The following is a 23,386-nucleotide window of genomic DNA, read 5'->3' on the forward strand; positions in this document are numbered from 1 at the left end:
TATAAATGGTTTTTTTTTTTTTGTTGAATAAGCACATATAAATGGTTGTAAATATAAAATAAAACTCTAAACACCTTCTTTACTATCCACCAAACTTACAATCTCCACCACTTTTAGTTAATTCAATTGGATAGGCACATAAACCCTTTCATAAAGAATCCCTACATCAAACTTCAAAATAAACAATATTATATTTGTAACAATAATTGGTCTTTTTCATTATATTTATGTCTAATAAGGGTGATAGAACCATGGCATCTATCAAACTTCATAAAGAATCCTCCTCAAGACCTCAACCAAGTCAGCCTACAATATCAACCAATTTTAAGATTGGGTAAGATTTAAAGATAGAATCATGGCATCTAAGTCCATCAAGATTTAAATCGTCGCATTAAATTTTCTGATCAAGATATATTTCAGTTGAATTTCGATCATAATATGTTTGCTTTCAGGATCTTTTTATCTCTATATCTTGTCCCGACACATATATCCGCTAGGATTCGGCCCAAATATGTCTTTGGCATAAGAACATTTTCCTAACATTTTTAGTATTAGTTTTTCTTTTTTGGAAGTCGACTACGATCTACGTATGTAGTTACAAGCTCAATAACTGTCTACTCAAACTGAAACAAGACCGGGCCTATAGCCCAACATGTCTTTGGCATAAGATTCCACCTTCTTTGAGATTCGAACCTGAGACCTCCAGGAAGTTCTGGAGTTTACGTCCACACCTTTGAATCACTTGGGCTACCAACTGTTGACTATGGTTTTTTGTTTTAACAATGAGATTAGGTTCGCACGGAATTGGTTTGAGTTTTAGAGCATCTCCAATGCAAGACTCAATCTTAAAATCTTAAGTGCCACCTAAGACTTTAGAGTTTTTTTGAGAAAAAACCTCTCCAATGCAAAACTCAATTGAGATCTTAAGATGATGAGGAAGCATTAAGAGCATCTCCAATGCAACACTCAATCTTAGAAACTTTGAGTGCCACTTAGGATTTTTAGAGTTTTTTCTTAAAAATCATCTCCAATGCAACACTCTATTTGGATCTCTAAGATGACGTGTCGAGGGTGGAATAGAGATATCTCAAGAGGACACTCTATTTCTAGAGTGTCCTCTTGAGATATCTCTAATTGTCCAACTCATCAATATTTGATTTTCAACCAATAGAAATCGAGTCTTTTATATTTTCTAAAATAACTTCTTATTTATTTACAAAAATAACTATGTCACATAAGTAAATAAGATAAGTTTAGAGTTTTGCATTGGAGACAAAAAAAAATTGAGGACCTCTACTATCGCCACCGAAGAGTGAGAATCTCAAATGGAACTTGACACATAGGATGAATAGAGATTTTTTTGAGTTTTGCATTGGAGATGCTCTAAGTTTTAAGATGTCTCAACTAGAAACTCTATTTTTGAGATCTCTTTTGAGAGTCTTAAGTGTCCTGGTCATCAAATTTAATTTTTGGACCAATAAAAAGTCTTTCTTTCTCAACCACTTTTTTCTATTAAATGTATGTGTGACATGTATCTCTATTAGAGTTTTTTAGAGTATTGCATTGGAGAAGGACTTGAATTAGAGACACTCAAGTTAGCCACATAGGAAACAAAATCTCAATTGAGACTCAACACATAAGCCAATTAGAGTTTTTTTTGAGAAGTGCATTGGAGATGCTCTTAACTATGGTGAAAAGAAAGAGGTGCTTACGTGGCAGATATAGGTGGAGTATATAATTGAGAATTTGGGAAAGGAAGGACACCTCATCCCTTTAAAAACGTATAGGAAAGGGAGACGACACGCACAAGTAGTAGAACAATTAGAAAAAAAAAAAAAAAAAACCAAACCAATTTCTGAAGTTCCTCAAATCATTTCCAATTTCTGTAAGATACCCATTTTGTGAAATCAAAATCAAAATTAAGGGTTATGATCGATTAATTCACTCATTCATTTTCAGCTAAGAATCTCTTGTTTTCATAGAGAAAAAGACATTCACTGATGCGGTTGGATTTTAGAAGAATAATTTTAATTAATCTTTCAGATGTAATTTTCATTTCTGACTTTCATCTTTTTTGAGATCTGTTTCGATATGTATGCAATGATTGAGTTTCTTCTTCTTAATCAAATCTTTCCTTTTTTTTATGGGTGGTTACATGGAGTTAAGGAGAACTGATTATCTAGTGAACTTTATTGTTTGAAATCTCCTATCTTTATGGTTTTTTTGATCTTAGATATGCTAAAATCTAGTTTTTTTAATCTGGGTTTGTTTGTTTTTGTTTGATTTCTTTGTGAAAATGAGTTAAATCTAGTAACCCCACTTTTAATTTTTGGATTTTGGTATCATTCTTGTTATAATATTATTTTAATATAAGCCTTATCTATGTTGGGTTTTAATGGGTGACTTCTGAATCAGACTGAATTATTGAAGAAAATGATGTTCTTCTTTTTTTGGTACGGGAGATTCTTTTCTTTTCTTTCTTCTTCTCTTTTGCTTGAAGACTACCCTTTGTTTTTCTTTCCCTTTATGTTTATGTGTTTGATGATGATGATATCATTGATTTCAGCCTTGTTTTGGGGTTTTGACTGTGTTGGATTTTGTCTGTTTTGACTTGAGATTAATTAGTCTTTATATATCTTATTTCCTGTTTATAGTGAGTTATGGTTGATTTGATCCACTATACTTCATGTTAAATACCATCTACATGATTATAACTTACCATAATTTGATTTCCATCTGAAAATGTATTTGGGTAATGGATGTTTTAAAGTCTAAAATGCAATTAGATTTGTTATAAAACCTATGAGTTATTTGAATCAGAACTCAATAAGAAAGAAGATTTATTCTTTTTTATGCTTTGAGTCTTTTGCTTGATGATGTTTGTATAAGGTGAATTTTGTTGCCAATGTTGCTCTCTGCGTTGTATACACACATATATATACACACACACACACGCGACGGACTCTATAGTTCTAAGTTTGAAATACTTTGTGACAGTTTGGAAGGATTCAATAATGAAGTGTGATAAAGTTCTGTTATGGTCATTCTGCAGTTAAAATTATCCTACTTCGTTGAGTAGTGTTCGGCCTTGGCAAACTTTAAGCAGTGCTTATGGATGCAACATCGAGTGGAACCCCGTCTATTCAATACCATAACATTGTAGACCAATCCATTGCTTCTCTTGTTGTCTCTCCTTCACCGACGTTTCAACGACAACAGCGTCATTGTTTTGGTGATTCCATCCCTGGAGAATTCCCCTTAGCTGCTAATCCATCTATTGTCCTCCATGTCCTAACTGGCTGCAATTTAGATCCTCAAGATCTTGCTAAACTAGAGGCAAGTTAAACTTTTGTTCCATTCTATAATTAGTCGACATTGTTTGTTATGCTAGAATTGATAATGCTGTTGATTGAATTATCATGGGTTTTGTTTTGGTAGGCAACTTGTTCTTTCTTTAGGCAACCTGCAAACTTTGCCCCTGATCATGGATTATCCATATCAGAGCTTGCTGCTCTTGATATGTGCAAGAAAAGAGCCATATTTAAGCCTATGAAGGCTGATGAACAAGAAGCTCTAAGACAAAGATGTGGGGGATCATGGAAGTTGGTCTTGAGGTTTTTGCTGATAGGAGAAGCTTGTTGCAGGAGAGAAAAATCACAGGCAATAGCTGGTCCAGGTCATAGCATTGCTGTGACTACAAAAGGGTCTGTTTATTCATTTGGTTCTAACAGCTCGGGGCAGCTTGGGCATGGTACCTTAGAAGAAGAATGGCGGCCTCGCCAAATCAGGCTAGACAATTCTCTTGTCCTTGAAGTGATTAATGGAGTTGATAATGATCTATGAGTAACTAATCGATGAATTCCATTTACTCGGGTGCAGATCACTGCAAGGCATTCGGATCATCCAAGCCGCTGCTGGCGCTGGCAGGACAATGCTGATAAGTGATGCTGGTCGAGTTTACGCCTTTGGCAAGGACTCCTTCGGAGAAGCCGAGTATGGGGCTCAAGGAGATAAGCTTGTCACTACCCCACGACCAATTGAGTCCTTAAAGAAGATATTTGTGGTTCAAGCTGCTATTGGAAACTTCTTTACTGGTGTTCTTTCTCGAGAGGGAAGGGTTTACACATTTTCTTGGGGAAATGATGCTAAACTTGGCCATCAAACTGACCCAAATGATATGGAGCCTTATCCTCTCTTAGGCGCATTAGAAAACATTCCGGTGGTTCAAATTGCTGCTGGTTATTGCTACCTTTTAGCCCTTGCTTGTCAATCTGATGGCATGTAAGTATTGCTTTATAATTGTAACTTCGTTTATCGACTCAAATGGACTAATCACTAATACTTGGTCATATTTCGGACTTCAAATCTAAGTTGTATCTTCTTGTTCCGATTAATATCAGGTCTGTTTACTCTGTTGGGTGTGGTCTTGGAGGAAAGCTTGGACATGGTTCGAGAACGGATGAGAGGTATCCTCGATTGATACAACAGTTCCAAACCCTGAATATTCAGCCTGTTGTGGTCGCAGCAGGTGCTTGGCATGCTGCTGTTGTGGGACGGGATGGCCGTGTCTGCACTTGGGGGTGGGGTCGTTATGGATGCTTAGGTCATGGAAACGAAGAATGTGAATCAGCTCCAAAGGTGATTGAATCCTTAAATAATGTCAAAGCAGTTCATGTTGCTACAGGTGATTACACGACCTTCGTTGTATCTCAAGAAGGCGATGTCTATTCATTTGGTTGTGGCGAATCATCTAGTCTTGGACATAACACTGCAGCTGATGGACAAGTATGCCATTCTTCTCTTCCTAATATGTGTTTGAAACTTACTGTTTGGTAATCGATATTGCCCGTCCTTGTGGTTTTAGCCTTTTAGGTGGTGTTTGTTTCTTTTCTATTGTCATGAACCGACTCGCTTGAATCTTACTTGTTCTGGTTAGGGGCACAATTGTTATTTAAGGTTATTTCAGGCTATGAGCTCTGAATAAGAATTTCAGCTTCAGTCAGACAGTTTGTCTGAAATAACTTATTATTCTTTTTTTGTGATATACAGGGAAACAGGCATACAAATGTTTTAAGCCCGGAGATAGTAACATCGATAAAACAAGTAAAAGAACGGGTTGTTCAGATCAGCCTCACGAATTCGATTTACTGGAATGCTCATACATTTGCACTGACAGAGTCGGGCAAGCTTTATGCGTTCGGTGCAGGTGATAAAGGACAGCTTGGTGTAGAACTAGTCGGCAACCAAAGCGAAAGAGGGAAGCCAGAACTGGTTGATATTGATCTAAGTTAGCGATGAATATTGGTTCTCTACTTGTTAGTTCAAATAGTTTCTGTTGATTTCTCAGTCGGTTTATTAGGGTTTCCATGTTTATTTGTACATAGAAGAAAGGGTAGCTCTTGAAAATCTCATGCAATTGATACACTTTGCTAAGGTTTATGTTAACTTATTTGTGACTACAAATTAATTTATGGATCATCTTTATTGCTCTGACTTCATCAAATAGGCTCTCTTTGGTGGGTTTTGTTTTGGCTTTGACCTGATTTAGTAGTGTATTGGCCTCTTTTTGTTTTTGGGTCATGAAAGAATGCAACAGGGAAATCCCCTTCAAGCTTATTATATGGGTTGATATATTGAAGTTTGTTGAAGGGACTTGGATATGGGTAGACATCTAACCGGAGCGTGTTGATCTCAGAAGCAGGGGTCCGCGTGGCAGGGCTTGTGTTTATGGCGGTTATTAATGTTAAGGATATTCATAATATTTCGGTTTAGACAGAGAGGCAATGAGTAATACAACCTGCAACCCTAAACATCTTGTAAACCGTTCTTCATTCATAATTGAAACCATCGTGTCATTGTTCGTCATGGTCTCATGGAGTAGATCTCACCAACCGAACTACTTTAATCTCTATATTCGTTGCGATTGCTTTGACCGATTGTTTACTTTCTTCATTTCTTGGGTAGTTGTAGAGAGGCAATAGAGCTTGCCACGGTGGTAATCGTCAAGCTTGCCAAAGAAAGGGGGAAAGAAGGCGGTATGTGCAAATAAAACTTAACCGGTCTCAGAGATTTTAAACGGACCATCATCAAATTTTCAGGCAAAAAATAAATTAGGAATGGTACTAAGCTAAACATAGATCTCAAATAACTCTCAAATGTGTTCACAAAAGTAGATGACAGTTCATACATAAACAAATACCACAAACCATCATATACTAAGAAGTAAGAACCCTAGAACTAATAAACTATTCACTCTTGCAAAATTCAACTTGAAGCACTCTGAATGACTGGAAATACCTAACAACGTATCGTTGCCTGGGCGGGGTTTCAATCTCTTTAAGTAACAGAGAATAAAGCTAAAAGTGTTACACAATTTTTGATTGAAGAACAAAAGTTGCTCAAGAGATTAATCAGTACTCTGATGGGCTGATAACATCGTCGATCTTGAGAATCATCTTGACGACTTGTGTGGCCAGTAAGATCTGTTGTTGCTTTCCTATCAGTGTCTCGAAAACATTCTGTTCACGCATGTCATTAGTACCAACATCATTGCAGTCAATTCCGCAGCATGGGTTGTTTTCCTGCATCCAATCCACATCAAGTATGGTTAAGATAGTCCGAATAAATATATGATGAAATCACTTTCTCTTGACCCGCTTTAAGTGGTTCTAATTCATACTTCATAATAAGAAAGTGTAAAAATAAAAGATGGGAATTTACCTTGATCTGCTGAGCTTTGACTAAAGAAAGAGTTTCGATGGGTTGAAGTCCACTATTCTCTGCTAATGCCATGGGGATAGAATCCAAAGCATCTGCAAATGCCCTTATAGCATACTGCAAGCAGAAGAAAGAAAGAGAAACCCAATTATATACACATTTATAGCATACTAGAGAGTAATAACTAATAAGTTTCCGACCCCGTCCTTGTTTTGAGTGTGAATTAGTTTACTAACTTGTTATGTGGATTTATCAGAAAATCACATAAAACTAGATGTGAGGTACTAAACAGTAATCGAAATGGTAGATTGATCATTTACAATTTACAGTGAACGAAGTATGTTGTCCACTTGTGCTATAATTTTACTGAAGGATGCGCATAAGTAACTCGAACTTTTTGAAGTCATGTGTTTCAGAAATGCAGAAACTCTTAAACAGACTACCCCATAAACTTCTTGGTTTAGTCAGTGCAAGAAAAATGTCCCACTTTAGTGGAGGGTATCGGAACAAAAAAAATTGTTGCACAAAGGGCCTAGAGAGACAATTAAATGTTGTACCTGCTCAACTCCAGGATACTTGTCTGCAGCTGCCTCTACAGCAATGGAGCAAGAGATCTCAGCCGATCCACCACCATAAACAATAGAGTTGTTGCGGATTAGATTTCTAGCAACACAGAGAGCATCATGAAGACTGCGTTTTGTTTCCTCTATCATCATTTTGTTACCTAACCAACAAACACATCATGTCAGTTCGTAATAGGAAGCAAGTGAGAAACTCAAACAGATTTACAGAAAGAAAAAGGAAGCATGAACCTACCACCACGGATAAATATAGTTACAGCCCTAGAATTTGCACAGTGTTCAATGTATAGCATCCGGTCTTTGGTTGTCCCAAATGATTTCTCTCTAACTAAACCAGCCTGAACAGAAAGAGTAAGTAACATCAGATGAATACTTGATAGGAACAATTATACACCGAAAGAGAGGCTTTATTATTATGGTAAAACAACTCAGCAAAATGTAAACAGCAGTAGAAACCCTAAATTATAAAATTAATCACAAAGTAGAAATAAAAAGGAAATACCTTCCCCAGCTTTTCTGTTGTTAACTCTTGGAACCTTGGCACAATCCTTCCACCTAGAGGGAGAATATACCACGTATAAGTGGAAAATGTATAATAACTGAGAAAATCTGACAAGTAATACAGAACTTAGCTCATACTAACCAGTAGCTATTGCAATCAACTCTAGTTCTACTCCACCGACCCATCTCACGGCAGGCAAATTGCGGTGCATCAATAAATGATTTGCTTCATCATCGAACCCCCATTGACAGATAACTAGGGTTGCACCAACATCCTGTAAGTTTTTCAAATATAGATGAGGGGAAAAGATGGAGAATTTCCCTATCGGATCAACAAAAGTCCGGGACAACAAAGACATCAATAGTAAGAGAAGTTCATTCAAAATTGCTCGAGGTATACTAGTTAGCACACTACACAATGTGAAAAAAAATTAAAGATAAATAGGTTTATTTTGTGTTGCTCGGCAATTGATTCTTCTAGATGTTTAAGGACTTATAACTATATTTATAACCTTACCTTGCACTTTTGAACCATATCATCGAAGTACTTCTGCTCTTGCAGACGTAAAGTTTGGAATTTCTCCACGGAGTCAATGTCAACCTTATGCTTAGTCTTGGGTTTCGGTGGCTCAAATGGGCAAGTCAAGATAGCAATGTTTGCATCTCGAATTTCCTTGGGCATTTGGGGATGGCTCATATCCTTGTCCACGGTAATTCCATAAATTAGCTCAGTGTCTTCCAACTTTCCGCCAACTTTCCCCTCTACTTTGATCATGTCCAGATTGACATCCTTCCTTTCTAAATCTGCAACAGCCAGAACAGCCCTAACAGCAATCTCAGCTAAACTGCGCTTGCATCGATTTACACTGTAATACGACGAGGAACGGTTAGAAAAGGGAATTAGCAGCTAGGAGATACTATTTCGGAAATCTGAAAGATCAATGTAAATAAACTTACATCTTTGAGGATAAAGTGGTCATGCAAGTCTGGACCAAAGGTTCTATGTCTGAAGCACTAAAATTGAACTTGTTAGAGATACGCTCCAAATGCTCAACAGCTACCCTGGAAGCCATCTCATAGCCCTCTGCGACTCGGACAGGATGAATACCACGTTCTAATAGATGCTCAGCTTGTTCCAAAAGTGCACCAGCCATAACGACGACTCCGGTTGTGCCATCACCAATCTCATAGTCCTGACTCTGGGATAAATCAACCATCAACTTTGCTATTTGATTGTCAACATCCATCAGCTCCAAGATTGTTGCACCATCATTTGCTGAAACGAGTAAACAATCAGAATAACTAAGTCAGAAAAACAATAACGAGCACCATTAACTGCATGGAACTGTAAGTTTTACGAGCTCATATCTTGGTGAGAAGTAAACCCTTAATAACAGTTCCTTAACACAGCAAGAATGGGGGTGACGGAGTAGTAAATCAGCTTCAGCTTCTTCTCCCCTCTATTCCAACACAAACTTTTTAATCGAAAACATATACAAAATGAACACTTCTAGAGCTAAAAGTTAAGAATCTAACAAGACCATATCAGATCGAAATGGAAAAAAAATCAATCCTAGATCTAAAAAAAATTATTAAACCAGAACAAAATCGTGAATAATCAAAATCACTTGTTGTCATCTCTTACCCACAACCAGAACAAGCTTTATAATACTTTTCCCAATCAAATAGAACAACCCTTTTCTGGTATACTCACCAGAAACTTAAATCTAAGGCAAAAAATCAAACCTTTATCACTTGTTTACATCTCTCACCCACAACCAGAACAAGCTCTATTACTATAGTTTACCCGATCAAATGAAGCAACCCTTTACTGGTATACTCGTCGGAAACTCAAATCATAGGTATGTTTATACTGTAATTAAGAGGGATCTCTGGAATAAATGAAGTAGTAGTACCCTATAAGAAAGATACATGGATCAAAAGATAGATAGATAGATAGATAGAGAGAGAGAGGGGAACTTACTAATGGTGACATCGCCGTCAGGGCTCTGGAGGATCTTGTCCATACCCTTAGGACCGAGAGAAGTCCTGAGGATACGAGCGACGGCTTTACCAGCAGAAATGTTAGCTTTTTGTGCATCTAAACCTTTCAATCTACTCTTCTGTTCTTGTTCCCTTAATATTATGAATGGTCTCCCGTAATCATCGAAGGCCAACGCCATCTTTTCACTTTCAGTCGACTACTACTACTCTCAGTACTAGACAGCTTCTAGAGAGAGAAAGAAAGAAAGAAAGGAAGAAGATGATGGATGTGTTAGAAGAAAGGAAAACCTAATGAGTAAATCTGAAACTTCCAGGGTCTCGATTTTAAAAGTAGAGCTCTAGTTGATTGATGCCCTCAATTTTCCCGGGTTCTGTTTTTTGCCTTCTCTTTTACCGCTATAGGCGACCCCTCAACCCCCTGCTAAGCCACAAAGCGACTTTTATTAGTCCAGCAGTTTGCATCTCCCTCCTCTTTTAAGTCCACGAGGTTGTGTCCTGTGGGGAGTTCGATGGTCGGAGAAGGTATTTTATCTTCAAGATTTATCAGATACCTAAAATCTGAACTTCGGGTTCTCTTTCTCGGGTTGTGGTCAGCCCTCATCAGGGTGGTGATGGGCTGACACAGGATCGCCTTGATAAGTTCTATAGGCGGGGCCCTTCACTCTGCTATTAAGCCACCCGTCCCTCATCTCCTTAGGGGTGGGAATCGGTCGGGCTCAAGGGCCCATGGGCACTTACGGCCAAGGTTTCGGTAGCTAATATCAAAGAACAATAGACTTGGCAGGAGGGTTCGGGCCAGGCAAAAACCAAAATTTTCTTGGGCAAAGCCTGACATGGGCACAAAGCCCGCATAGGGCAGGCCGGTCTCGGGCTTCGTATTGTATGTTTTCTCTTCGGACCCAGATGTTCTGGAGGGTTTCAGGATCTCGGGTCCAAACACCAAATCTCCCTTTATCGTAGAAGTTGTCGCATAATTTTTAGGCACTAAATAAGATGCATATGATGTTCTTTTTTTTTGTTGAAAAATCAACATATTATGTTTTTTTTTTTTTGTTGAACTCATCAACATATTATGTTGATCAATGAAATTTATGAGCATATTATGTCCTTACTATGTATCCAATTCCTTTGATATAAAGTATTAGTAAACCTAGAAGTTATGTCAAGTTAAAATTTGTGTCTTTGATTTTGTACCCTAGTTATGACTATGAGAACTTATGCATGTGATGTATAAGATTGTTTCTATGAGCAACACAATTTAAAAAGAAAACCTTAATTGGTCTTTTTCTAAGTGATATTCCAGAACAGAAGCACAAAAACAACACATTCCCAAAAAAAAGAGCAAGGGAAGAGAACACCAAGAGCAACAAATTAGTAAATAACACCAATTACATATGAACCCCAATTTCAACCTAGTAAGAAAAAAAAAACTATCTGAACTATATACTACTTTTTCGAATACGAGACAAAGTTGTTATCCGCTTTGAGGCAGGAATATAAGTTTCTTTCTCTCTCCCAACAAGAGGTAAATCACAGTAAAACTTGGGAACAGATATCACATCAGTATACAACTCCTAACTCGGGTGGATCGGCACATTACAGAGACAAGGAAGACAATGAAACACAATCACGAGTTACTCTTAACTCGCCATTTGCAAGAATTACACTTACAAACCCAACTAATACACTAACAAAACAAAGCGAAGCGAAGAACATGACTTAAATCTGTACACGACTCGAGAACACATGCAAACAATTGCAGAAAAACAAGAAAGTAAACATATCTGATACAGAAGCGATTTTGCATCAAGCAGAACACTATGTGGGCTAAGTTCCATCAGACATGAACCTAGTAGCTCTTCCAAGCCTCAAAACATCAGCAGATCTTTTGTTCATCGATAACCCAGGACAGTGAAGAACTTACGTTCCTTTACGGGAGCAAGTTGTTACAAAATGAAATCGAATTCATAATGAAGGGAAATTCCTTTCGCTATTACAACAAGAAATTTTTGAACAAAGTACAAACCCCGGAGTACACGAAAACAAAAACTTTACATGATTACAGATACAGCAGGGGACACAAGCTTGTATTATACCTATAGCGATCGATCCTAACAACTCCGACCAACTGAATATGATAAACCCATTGCCGAAAAGACAGAAAACATAATATCGAAAAGAACAAGAAAACGCAATTTGATTTACAGCACGAGGGAGGTAGACCCTTTTGCCGTCAGACCCTAGAACCAGACTTTCCAAGTCTCAGCAGAGCATATGAAACCTTCCTTCAGCACTTCAAATCTCCCAACATATGTCTTACTACCAAAAATGAATCAGAACTATCTATCTTCTTATGGGGGTGAAATTACAAAGAATGGGAATCCCCCCTGTCATGGTGTATATACAACTCGACCCTAACATTGAGCTAACATGATTACATATATTATATATATATGAGCGCGCGTACAAACTTACAGTCTTTTAAGGACAGCAGCACGAAAATTTACAAACTCAGAATCGAAAAAAAAGAAAGTACATAAAAAGTGAAAAGGTGTAACAATGCAAATCCTAAGATACTAGCCAGGTCTTTACAAAATGAATTCCATGTCAACTTTTATTGACATGTGATATACAATAACACTATTGTTTATACGATAACATACATATGGAGGCTAACACCATTACACAATAATCCATATGAGAAATCCAATGGAAGCACCAAATCCAAACTCATCTTCTTCTAGGTAATCAATATAAACTGACTTAATCATAATTTAAAGGAATCGTCTGCTCCAGTTCCCTGGATATGATGATAAAAAGAATCCGACATTAAAATCAGAAAGAATCATACACCTGTTTAAAGAATCAGCAAAAGACAAACTAGCAAAGATACAGAAATGGAAGCACTACCACTAAGAAATCATGGTCCTAACTCTTAAACAAGCAAGAACCGCCCAACCATAACAAACACCAAAGCTAAGACCTAAATAACTTGCTAATAACTCGGACTCCATAAACTCAACAACTTAGTCGCACAAAGATATTAGACCCAAGAGTTTGGTCATAGTCCTTCAACTCAAGATATCAACTTACACAATGGAGAACAGACTCTAGTAGAAAACAAAAATTACTTTTGTAGTTAAAGTCGCATTTAAATATAAGAATATCCGGAATTAAGTAATAATTGTCATGACCATGACCGAAGAATTGTTAAATTAGATTTCCAAGCTAAATCAGAAGTCCAGAACATTGAGCGGTAAATATAAGTTTCCATTTCGAACAGCATTTAATAATAACGAAGTTTTCGCCAATGACAATATAGGCAAGCATGTTAATATATGTAATATTTATTGCACACACATGTATATATAAAACAACAAAGATGTTTTTTAGTGTATCTACCAGTCTTCCCCAGTAAAACACAAGTCCCACACAAAAAGGATAGGTAGTAGGATTATGTAGAACTGGCGGAAGAGCAAGCTGCAGGATAATATATCCAAATCCCAAACCATTAAGTTCTCAGTGTATGCTACTAATAAGATAGTAATCGCTTTAAGCCCACTTGGTGCGTCTAAGAACGTCCTCTAGGAAGCAATACGGAGTAGAGGGAATGAATTTCTACCAACTGCACGAGTCAAAGTACTTACTTTTTTTATAACACCAAGAAATCAGATAGGGCGATGGTGGATGCAGTTGCAGCCACCTGGAGCATGAAAAGTCAAATGAGTGTCACTCTGATGGCAGACGTCGTCTCTTTCCATAATCAGCATCCCTTGATCGAGACCTGTGATCCTCTTCCTGCATCATATACGATTTGCTCCGAGATCTTGAAGTGGGCTGTCCTCTATCCCAGTCTTCCTCATTATCCAAATCACGCTCCCTCTGTCGCTGCTCTCTGTGCCCAATTTTTTCGTCCCTATAACGGGCATCCCTATCAGACCTGTCCCACTCTTGTTCCCTCTCATCATTATGCCTCCTTTCAGAATTCCCTGACAAATCACGCTCAGGAGGCCTCTCCCTCGTTGGAGCGGGATTTGACTTTCCTCCACGTTCTTGGCTTGCATCTCCATACCCATAATTAGATGCTCCATCATCACCGGCATAGCTTGACTCCCTTGTCCTTCTGCCCTGTTCCTCTCCACCCCATCCACCCATCATTGGATTACTCCACATCCCTGGGTGTTGTCCCTCCATTCCTGTGCTACCCATCATTCCCATAGCATTTGCAGATACTCCGCGGGCAAAGAAAGCAGGGTTTACATGTGGTGCAACACCAGGAAGAGCCATCGCATTAAAACCTGGAAACTGAGGCATCATTCCAGGAAAAGCCGGACCAGCAAATCCTCCATAGCCGCCTCCTCGACCCATATAAGTTGGATCAAACCCCACGCCCATCATATTTTGAGGATGCATCAATCCACCAGCTGGTCCTCCCATTGCAGGACCTCCAATGCCTTGTCCGAAAGGGTTCCCCCCAATTGCAGCACCACCCCCAATCCCGCCGGTATTGCCCATCATGTTGTTTGGTCCAATTGCCCCTCTCCCTCTAACCATTCCACCCATTTGACCTCTACTAAGCATTCCCTGTCCACCTCGTCCCCACCCAACCTTACCGAAATTCCTCCCATTATCTGCACCACTAGGAAAATTTGTACCACCACCCCTCCCACCGCTGTCATTCATGACCCTCCTTCCCTGTGGCTGAGTCTGGGCCTGTACTGGTGTTTTGTTCATATAAGAAGCTCCCATCTGCTTCAAACTTTGTGGAGAAGCAAAGGTTACAACACAAGCACGCCCATTGAAAACATAGCCATTCATCCCTTCTTTACAAGCAGCTGCAGCACCAGATTCATAGAACTCAACTTGACAATACCCTTTGGATTTTCCACTAGCTCTTTCATCGAAGAATTTTATCTCCTTCACCCTACCATACTGGGATAACACTCCTTCAAGCTCTGCATCAGTAGTCCACCAATGCAATTCTCCAACAAAAAGCATGGTTGCACCATTTTCTGCTGCTGGACGACTAGGATTTTCGCCTACAACCGGACGGTTCACAGGCACTCGATTTATCGGCATTTGTGAGGTAGTTCTAGAACCGTCAGTGACTGGATCGGATAACAACGGAGAGGAAGTGGGAAACTTTCCTTGCATCTGATTAAGATCACCCCCATGTTTGGGAAGCATTGGTGCCGATCCTTGAAAACCCGAATTTCCAACTTGTGCATTTAGAGCAATCTCCATAGACCTTCCTGTTTGCTGAACCCCATTTGAGTAATCACCACTTCCCTGCCCAACTCCGGGAACTTTTACCTGCGGAGAAGGACCAGCTTCAGGAACCCTTGAACCAGAGACCTCCGTCTTCGTGTTAGCAAGTCCACCATTAACACCTCCGACTGAAGTCGGTGCCTTTGATTGCTGCATCTGCATGAAACCCTCACCAACATTAACATCATTATAGAGATCATCATACTCATCGTCTTCTCCTATAAGATCCTCCTCTGCAAGTGCAGGAATTGTTCCACCACCTTGATACTGCATTTTCTGACTGCCATACTCCTCATCTCCATAATCCAACTGTTCTTCAGACATTGGATCCATTTGGCTGCCACCAGGAGATCCAAATGTCTCCAATAATGACCTAATTATAGAACAAAATTAGAGATAGCAAACCTAAAAAAAGATTAACAACTCTAAGATGATGATATAAGCAGAATTCCCACAAAAAAAAAAAAAAAAAAGCTGAAGATTTCAAAAAACATGGATATGTATAACAAAAATCAACCTTCAAATGGGAAGATCTTACCTCCCCAAACCAGAAAACAACAAAAACTACAAAATCTCAAGATACCCAAACAGTAAACTCAAACAAAGTTCATGGATCTTCAATACCCATATCATAAATATACAAGAAAATGATGAATCTCCAACAACCCACACATTAAAATCATCAGAAACTGAGGTAACTCAACTCATGATGTTGTAAAAAAACCATCAGAAAAATGAGATTTGAATCCTCAATAATCACAGATGAGAAAAGGGTAATAGAATAAAAGGAAATATCAGTAAAATTAAGAAAACGGGAGCTTATTACCAGGAAAATCGGGATTGGGTGTAACCTGAGATTTCTCCAGAAGACAACAGATAGATGTGGATCGAGAATGATTTTCAAGCTTTCCCACACTCTTTTCAGCTATTTCATGTTTGAGACTCTTATTATGGCCTATTAGACGACATGGTCTTACAAACTAGACTCTCTTTTTTTCATGTCTGGGTGTTGGATTTATGGGTTATAGGGCCTTCGGTAGAAAAATACATGAAAATTCTTTCTTAATTGGCTTGAAAGCTTGTAGTCTTGTACTATCAAATTAAGAAATATATCAATCAACCAATTGGGCTATGTCTTCAACAAAAAAAAAAAAACAATTGGGCTATGTAACTTCAAGAAATGGTGAATGCCTAGCCAAAATTCTGGTAGAATCCTAGCATTAGTACTTTGTCGATTGAAATATAGAGAAAGAAAGTGATTTTATCAGGATTTTGGTTGGTGGAGATCTATTGACAGAAAATTCAACGTTTTTTTCTCACTAAATCTGAAACTGCCAAATACCCTGGCAGAGATTCGACTGGAATTTTGGTCAGGCAAAGCATCATCGTTGATTAGGTAACGTCTCATATAACATAAATAATAATTTCTTTCCGTAATGGTTCTACTATGTTACCTTTTTCGCGTAGTTTTTAAAATTATTGTAAGAGTTGATAGTTATATCAAGGTGAAGTTTAATGCCACTTAGGTTTCTTTCCATCGATGATACTTGCAGGCTAAAATCAAATAGAACGTACAAAATTTTCGCACAATATCTCTCTATAAAATGCTCAAAATTCCTCGTTGTTTATGTAATGATTCTTGTGTTGCATCATATCATTTTAGTTTTCTTGATGCATAAATATGGTATAAGGATTAAAAACCATAACCCTACCTTTCCACATGAGAGGGATTACCTAAACCATATAATGAAGGAGGTGGTGGTCTTAGTCTACTATTAGTAGTAGACATTTAGGTGGAAAGAAAGAAACAAAAAGGAACTTATCCAGCCATGTTATATTCCAATATGCACAAACACCTATAAATGTTCTCTTCTTTTAACATCCAACAATACTCTACCATTCCAACTCCACCTATGAGGTATGAGGTTATCATCTCTCTCTGGAATTCTCTCTCTCTCTTTCTTCTCTCTGTCTCTCTTATATAAACAGTTGAGTGTTGGAGGGAAAGAAGAGGAGTTGTAATATATAGCTACTTAGAAGTTAAAGTGAAAGTTCATTAATGGGGATATTACTTAAGATACTATTGATCATCAACATTAGCTTATTGCTTATTATGGTAACCCAACTACAACAAACACTTGCTATCAGACCACAATATTCAGGTACTACTTGATAATCCCTACTTTTAATTTACTCATTTAATGACAACTACTTATTGATATTTAAGTGTCATAATTTGCAGAGTCAAGTGAAGTAGATTTTCTTGATAGTGAAAAGAACAGTATTATCAAGAAATCATTGTCATCCTCATCAATTATCAAAACAAAAATACATCTTGGTGATCATTGGTTATTTCAAGATTATACCCGGGCTCGACGAAGACACCCTGTTCATAATAAGTTTGATCCTTAGAACCTTAGAACTTGTACTATTATTTATTAGGTTTTCCGTGTAGCAAGTTTGTAGGATATAATATATCTGTCTGGAATAGACCCATTTATCGTTATCTTATCAGTGTAAAATACGTCAAACCAGAAACATGAGCCGTCTTCGAACAGTGGTGCACACAATGGCTAGAGAATGGGGTAAACATTCATTAACAATGCAGTTATGTCAAGTCCAATTGATGATCAATAGATTAGACTTAATGGTAGTATTTGCTTTTTCTTTGCATAGTTTTCTTTTTGGTGGTTTTTTCTTTTTTTTTTTCTAGGGTGTAGACTTGACTATTGTTCATTTAATTGATCAAATGAGTTTTGAATATGAATGCAATTACGCCATCTTGAGGGAAGTCGAATCTAAGATGGTTCAAGGCCAACAACCATTGGTTGGAGTGGTAAGAGGTTTACTCTTCCACCTTAGAAGTCAAAGGTTCGAGGCACGCTGACCATTCTAAAAAAATAAAAAATATCGTTCGAAGCATGCTTGGAGGTCGTAATTTACAAAATTATAGGATTTTGAGTGTCGAATTCATTTCAAATTTAGTTCTTACATACTATATGTCAAATTAACTCTACATCTGAACAAAATTATATCGGACCATACCTTAAAGCGCAAATGAACATTAGGCCAATTGATTTGTCGAAAATCACTATTTTATGACAATTTCATCAGTGGTTATGTTGTGAAAGACTAGATTGACCACTTTTATCTCGGCGTCTCGTTCCTTTTTTTCCTTTTAGAAAAATATAAGAGAAAGAAGAAAAGAAGCAGAAAAAGATATTGTAGAGTTTTATAGATAAAGAGAATAATGTTTCCTTTTTGGATCGATCCCATGTTCTAAAAGTAAATTTATTATCGAGATTCTATCATCTTTCCTTCTCTTTTTCATGAGAAACAAAAATAGACGATAATTCTCGACAATATTTTCACTTTTGCCGTTTCGTATTGGATTCAATTGGATTTCCCAGGCATCAAAAGACTGAAAATGAATAAACAATACTAAGATTGGTGTTTAAATTAGTGCTAATTACTACATGAATTGAGTCTTGATAGCTAGGTTTCATAGTATCAATACTTACTCCTAGCAGACATATATATCTTTCTTATGATTTTCTTTGACTATCTTTGTCCCTAAAGAATGAGACAACCATGATTTGAGATTTTATTTATTTCCTAAAAGGTGCAAGCAAGATTGAAAGATTTTATTGAGAATTGAAACACAAATTGATGAAAAAAAAGGATGGTACATTATATTTCCTTTTTTTAGATCCATAAATTTTTTTTCCTAAAATTTTAGTTTATTTTTTGAAAAATGTCATTTGCCTTGAAAATGGCAGTCGGCTCCCATAGGTTCGGGTATGTGAAGAGAAACACACCTGGAATAACGGGAGTCGGCCACGTCAGCTTTCAGGTTGTGGTCGACTCTTATTTTAGAATCAAATAGTATTTCTTTAATTCTACAATTGATAACAGAAATATTTTCTCTCGCAAGAAAATTGATGAGCAAACTCTTGAGAGAAACGTTCCCTTCCAATAAGTCTTCTCATTCGTTTTTCCAGCAGTTACGACACAACTTTTAGCCAATCAAATAAATTTAGCCTATAAGTTAAAGAGAGAAATAATTTGTCAAGCCACTGCATAGTTGCGTTAATAAGAGAGATTTCCATGTCATGAAGTCAGGATTAAAATCTCAACAACAAAAAAAAGATTAGACTTATTAGCCTAAAATTGCTTCTTTATTTGCCAAGAGGCATTTAACCCCCAAATTCCATCTAAAAATTGTCAAGACAACTTCACTCGGCCTATTACTTTACCCCTCATTATATCTGAGATTTGTTATACCCCAAACTCCATTTCAATTGTCAAGTCAACTCCTATGAAAACCCACCAAAGAAAATTCAAAATGACAAATAAAAGATTGTTTAAAATTAAGTGAAAGAGGGTAAGAATTTCTAGCATCTCAATACAATTTTGTTATTTATTTATTTTTGTTATGCCCCCGATTAATGTGATCGGTTTGATAGGAGTTTGGCGTGGTTTCGAGGTTTACAATTATTGTGACCTAGCTAAAGAGATTTAATGTGTCTAAGTGAAATAACTAGTAGTAAGAGCCATATCTAAGATTATCTCAAGTTCTTTATGGGTTTAGATATCTTGAAGTTCGTGGGTAATATGTGGCCCTAACCTAAGTGATCTATGGGAACTCTTGGTCTCTGGCTATAATATATTTTTTGAACAACCGTGATGGTATGTTTGAAACCATTCCCGACCGAATTTCAACGAGCTGACGTGTCAGACCAAGATGTAGAGAGATTTTTTTTTCACTTTCTCTCTCTAGATCATGACCCGACAGGTCGGCCCGCCCGGACTCTGTGTGCCGGGCATAGTCTCATTTTCCTTTTTAGAATCCAAAAGGCCAGGCCACTAGAAATTGGGAGGCAACTTTGATATTTTCCATGACAGTTGTCTATAAATACGAAATAGCCCAAATACTAAGAACTCTCATTACTCTTCAAATGGAATTAATAAGCTGCCCTCAAACCGTAGACATTTCTTCATTAATGTCTCCCCTCGATTTGATCGGAATTCTCCAGCAACCGGCCAAACCTGATCAGAATTCAATCCAAATTCCGGTATCTGATGTTCGGATTCTCACTTCCGGTGGATTAATCATCCTAGCTAACTCAAACATTCTGGTAATTCACTACTCCTTCCTTTTACTCGATCATTTTCGTTTCTTTTTTCTTGATGAAACTTTCATGGATTTAAATTACTTACTAGAGAGTTCTCCATTTTTCGATCATCAAACCTAAAATTGATGATGATCTCTTGTTTAATTTTTTTTCTTGAAGGCTTCTGTTTCTACGACTTTGGAGAAGATCTTAGATCGACCAAGTAAGAGACGGAATTCTAAGAAAGATATACCAATTCTTGGTGTTCCTTGCAATTCTGTTATCGCTTTTCTTCGATTCATCTACTCATCAAGGTCTGATTAATCTTTTAAATTCAAATTTCTCAAATTGATTTTAAATCTGAACCAGTTTTGATCTTCTCGTATATGGCAAGTAGCCGGTAGTGTTTTTTTTGCAAGTCAGATCTGACTCGAATTGTCTCGACTCAGATTTTAGAAACATTTGTCTATGCATGACTTTACGAGGTCGGATTCGTTTGAGTAACTGGTTTGGATCGATTTGAGACCATTCATATTCAGACGATTCATATTCAGACGAGTCAGATTCAGACGACACGAAAACAAAACATCACCAATGAAGTTTTAATTTTCGTGTTTTATTGATTTCAGATGCCTAGAAGAAGATATGGATAAATATGGAATTCATTTATTAGCATTATCACATTTATTCTCAGTATCGAAGTTGAAACAGAGATGCACCAAAGGTTTAGCTGATCGATTAATGGTGGAAAACGTTGTCGATGTTCTTCAACTAGCGAGACTATTTGACGCACCGGATCTATACCTCAAATGCATGAAATATTTATCCGAAGATTTCAAATCGGTTAAGAAAACAGAAGGGTGGAAGTTCTTGAGAAAACATGATGCTTGGCTTGAACTCGAAATCTTACAATTCATAGATGAATTAGAATCGGTAAACAACAATATCAATTAATCTTGTTTTGTTATATGGTAGTGTTTCTTTCTTCTCTAAGTTAGACATGATACACAATTGATGTCTGAGCTGACTCTTGTTAGATTCAGATGTTTGTTCTGACTTATCGGAATACTCGTCAATTTGATTCAGATAAGTCAAATCCAGACGAGTCAAATCAAAATTACGAGAGAAAAATATACCACCCTAATGTTTGTTTTTTCTCAAAGTTAGTTTTGAAATTTGATCTGAAGTCTGAATCAACTCGAGTTAGATTTCAAAATGTTAGTTTGATATGTTCGATTGACTGATTTGAATTGATTTTGATTCTATTTTGAGACAAACGAGTCAGACTCATATAATAAAAAAAATACCCCGTTGTATTGAAATCTGATTGAAGTTTAAATTAACAGAGGAAGAAACGAACGAGAAAGACAAGAGAAGAACAAAGTCTGTATCTACAGCTAAGTGAAGCAATGGAGTGTTTGGAGCACATCTGTACAGAGGGATGCACCAATGTTGGGCCTTATGATAAAGGGCCCGCTTATGATAAAGGGCCCGCTTATGATAAAGGGCCCACTTATAAAACAAGACCATGTAAAAGATTCTCCACGTGTCAACGTCTCCAGAGTCTGATCAAACATTTTGCCACGTGTAAGAAGAGAATCAACGGTGGATGTTGCCATTGCAAGAGAATGTGGCAACTATTACGACTTCACTCTTCTATGTGTGATGATAGTTGCTGCAAAGTTCCTTTATGCAGGTAAATTAAATCTCAACCGTCCAATTTTTTAATCGTTCTTGATGGTATTTTTTAGAATTTTGTAAGGTTTGTGGAAGTTATTGAGGAACCAAACACTCCCTAATTCCACTTGTAAAAGTGGAGAACTCAATTTGGTGAGGGATTTGAAAGATGTCACGAGTTGCTCGCTAGGCTGCTGCGTGGGTAGGGTAGGTTGGCATGGTTTCAGAGAGAGATAGATTGGTTCCCAGAGAGTTGTATGACTTTGGTATACTTTTGTTATTTCTTCCATGTGACTCGTCGAGATCTTAACTATTGAACTTAGGAAGGTTGAGAAATCGCTTGACGAATTACTCATACGAGATGAATAGAATAAATATTCTGAAATTCAACTCAGAAATTTATTCATATATAGGGTGAGATTTTAAATGGAGTTTTACAATGTATGGTCACAATGGGTCTTCTACTATGGGTATCCAACCCAATTTTAGGGCATGCTTAAAAGAAGATCCAATCAACTTGGGCCAAATTCATAGTACACACGTGATGTTAGACATAAAAGTGGAAAAGATATAGTATTTATATTTGATCCATTCATTGATAATGTTAGACATAAAAGTGGAAAAAAGTAGTAGTAATTAATTTTGGTCCATCCATTGAATAAACCTTGAAATTTTTATCTATTGTGTTGGAATTGAGTTTGATATTTTTCATTTGTCATGTTGTAGGCAATTCAAGTTGAAGAGTCAATTAGAGAAAAAGAGTGATGATGGGAGATGGAGACTACTAGTTAAGAAAGTTGTCTATGCAAATATCGTATCTTTCTTGTCTTCACTGCCTAAGAGAAAGATAGAAGACAAAAATAGCGAAGGTTATCGAACAAAAAGTTTATGTACACCTCTTTAAATGTGTTAGTGTTTTCTTTTCTGGGAGTAAAATAGTAAATATATATGGTGGATGTAAACAAGTCCATCTTGAGATCTGTATGACATGGGAATAAAATTCCCACTTATTCAATTGATGAAGTAGTTAACCCTACTAAAAAGGTTAGGATTGTTTATGAATTATGCTTTCTTTTTGTGTAATGTTAGCTCTAGACAACTTGGGAGTGTGGTGAATGTCTTTGCCAGATGCAAAACCAAATTGATTGTGCTCTTGCCTTGTCTCTCTCCCACTGAGAGAGAGAGAGTGAGGTTCATGAACTAAACCCCCAAATGGTATTAGAGTCTAGGTTTGCCGAAGTATTTCAAGTCTATTGTTGAAAGGAATATAGTTTTTCGAGTCCAATCCACTTACAACCTTCACATGTTAGAACGTAAGAACCAATATATCCCAATGAAATTATCTCTCTGTAAATATAGCGATGTTACAGAAAAATATAAATCTGTCTAAACAGACATGCAATTCAACCTCAAAGTCTTGAACTCATGGGTCATGTGCTGGTGACCTACCGGACAAACCGCTAGTGAGCTCATAATTACTAGTTTCTCTAAGACTAGTGGTGGACAACGTGTCTTAACAATGCC

General features: G+C 37.3%; 4 protein-coding genes across 10 annotated transcripts; 2 read left to right on the plus strand and 2 right to left on the minus strand.

The window, feature by feature from the left end:
- The first annotated feature begins 1,758 nt into the window (after positions 1-1,758).
- On the plus strand, positions 1,759-5,503 carry LOC147562900 (ultraviolet-B receptor UVR8-like). 2 transcript variants are annotated; one of them, XM_086632251.1, is made up of 6 exons: positions 1,759-2,045; positions 3,053-3,336; positions 3,439-3,788; positions 3,880-4,281; positions 4,401-4,785; positions 5,050-5,503. In XM_086632251.1, exons 2-6 carry the CDS (start codon positions 3,112-3,114, stop codon positions 5,290-5,292), a joined length of 1,605 nt encoding a protein of 534 aa, XP_086488377.1. In that variant the 5' UTR covers positions 1,759-2,045; positions 3,053-3,111; the 3' UTR covers positions 5,293-5,503. The 2 variants fall into 2 exon arrangements, with proteins under 2 accessions (XP_086488377.1, XP_086488386.1); XM_086632260.1 differs by having other exon boundaries at positions 1,763-2,453.
- A 620-nt stretch (positions 5,504-6,123) lies between these two features.
- LOC147562901 (T-complex protein 1 subunit epsilon) lies at positions 6,124-10,302 on the minus strand. The gene is made up of 9 exons (XM_086632240.1): positions 9,784-10,302; positions 8,757-9,075; positions 8,317-8,665; positions 7,942-8,074; positions 7,801-7,853; positions 7,534-7,636; positions 7,275-7,441; positions 6,721-6,834; positions 6,124-6,581 (listed from the first exon to the last, which is right to left on the minus strand). Exons 1-9 carry the CDS (start codon positions 9,980-9,982, stop codon positions 6,411-6,413), a joined length of 1,608 nt encoding a protein of 535 aa, XP_086488366.1. The 5' UTR covers positions 9,983-10,302; the 3' UTR covers positions 6,124-6,410.
- A 1,921-nt stretch (positions 10,303-12,223) lies between these two features.
- LOC147562902 (RNA-binding (RRM/RBD/RNP motifs) family protein) lies at positions 12,224-16,328 on the minus strand. 5 transcript variants are annotated; one of them, XR_015223061.1, is made up of 3 exons: positions 15,898-16,328; positions 13,451-15,444; positions 12,224-12,603 (listed from the first exon to the last, which is right to left on the minus strand). XR_015223061.1 is itself a non-coding variant. In XM_086632274.1 (2 exons), the coding sequence occupies exon 2, from the start codon at positions 15,402-15,404 to the stop codon at positions 13,533-13,535; it is 1,872 nt and encodes a 623-aa protein (XP_086488400.1). In that variant the 5' UTR covers positions 15,405-15,444; positions 15,898-16,038; the 3' UTR covers positions 13,053-13,532. The 5 variants fall into 5 exon arrangements, 2 of the variants coding, with proteins under 2 accessions (XP_086488400.1, XP_086488415.1); XR_015223068.1 differs by having other exon boundaries at positions 15,923-16,206; XR_015223066.1 differs by having other exon boundaries at positions 15,610-15,900.
- A 3,611-nt stretch (positions 16,329-19,939) lies between these two features.
- On the plus strand, positions 19,940-22,920 carry LOC147562903 (BTB/POZ and TAZ domain-containing protein 1-like). Of its 2 annotated transcripts, XM_086664690.1 has the most exons (5): positions 19,940-20,209; positions 20,366-20,499; positions 20,815-21,118; positions 21,532-21,881; positions 22,589-22,920. In XM_086664690.1, exons 1-5 carry the CDS (start codon positions 19,970-19,972, stop codon positions 22,764-22,766), a joined length of 1,206 nt encoding a protein of 401 aa, XP_086520816.1. In that variant the 5' UTR covers positions 19,940-19,969; the 3' UTR covers positions 22,767-22,920. The 2 variants fall into 2 exon arrangements, with proteins under 2 accessions (XP_086520816.1, XP_086520817.1); XM_086664691.1 differs by lacking the exon at positions 22,589-22,920 and having other exon boundaries at positions 20,018-20,209; positions 21,532-21,885.
- Positions 22,921-23,386: the final 466 nt, after the last annotated feature.

This window comes from Eschscholzia californica, unplaced genomic scaffold (assembly GCF_041429995.1).
Source record: "Eschscholzia californica isolate CP2 unplaced genomic scaffold, dmEscCali1.0.p SCAF_1, whole genome shotgun sequence".
In the NCBI taxonomy this organism is placed as follows: Eukaryota; Viridiplantae; Streptophyta; class Magnoliopsida; order Ranunculales; family Papaveraceae; genus Eschscholzia; species Eschscholzia californica.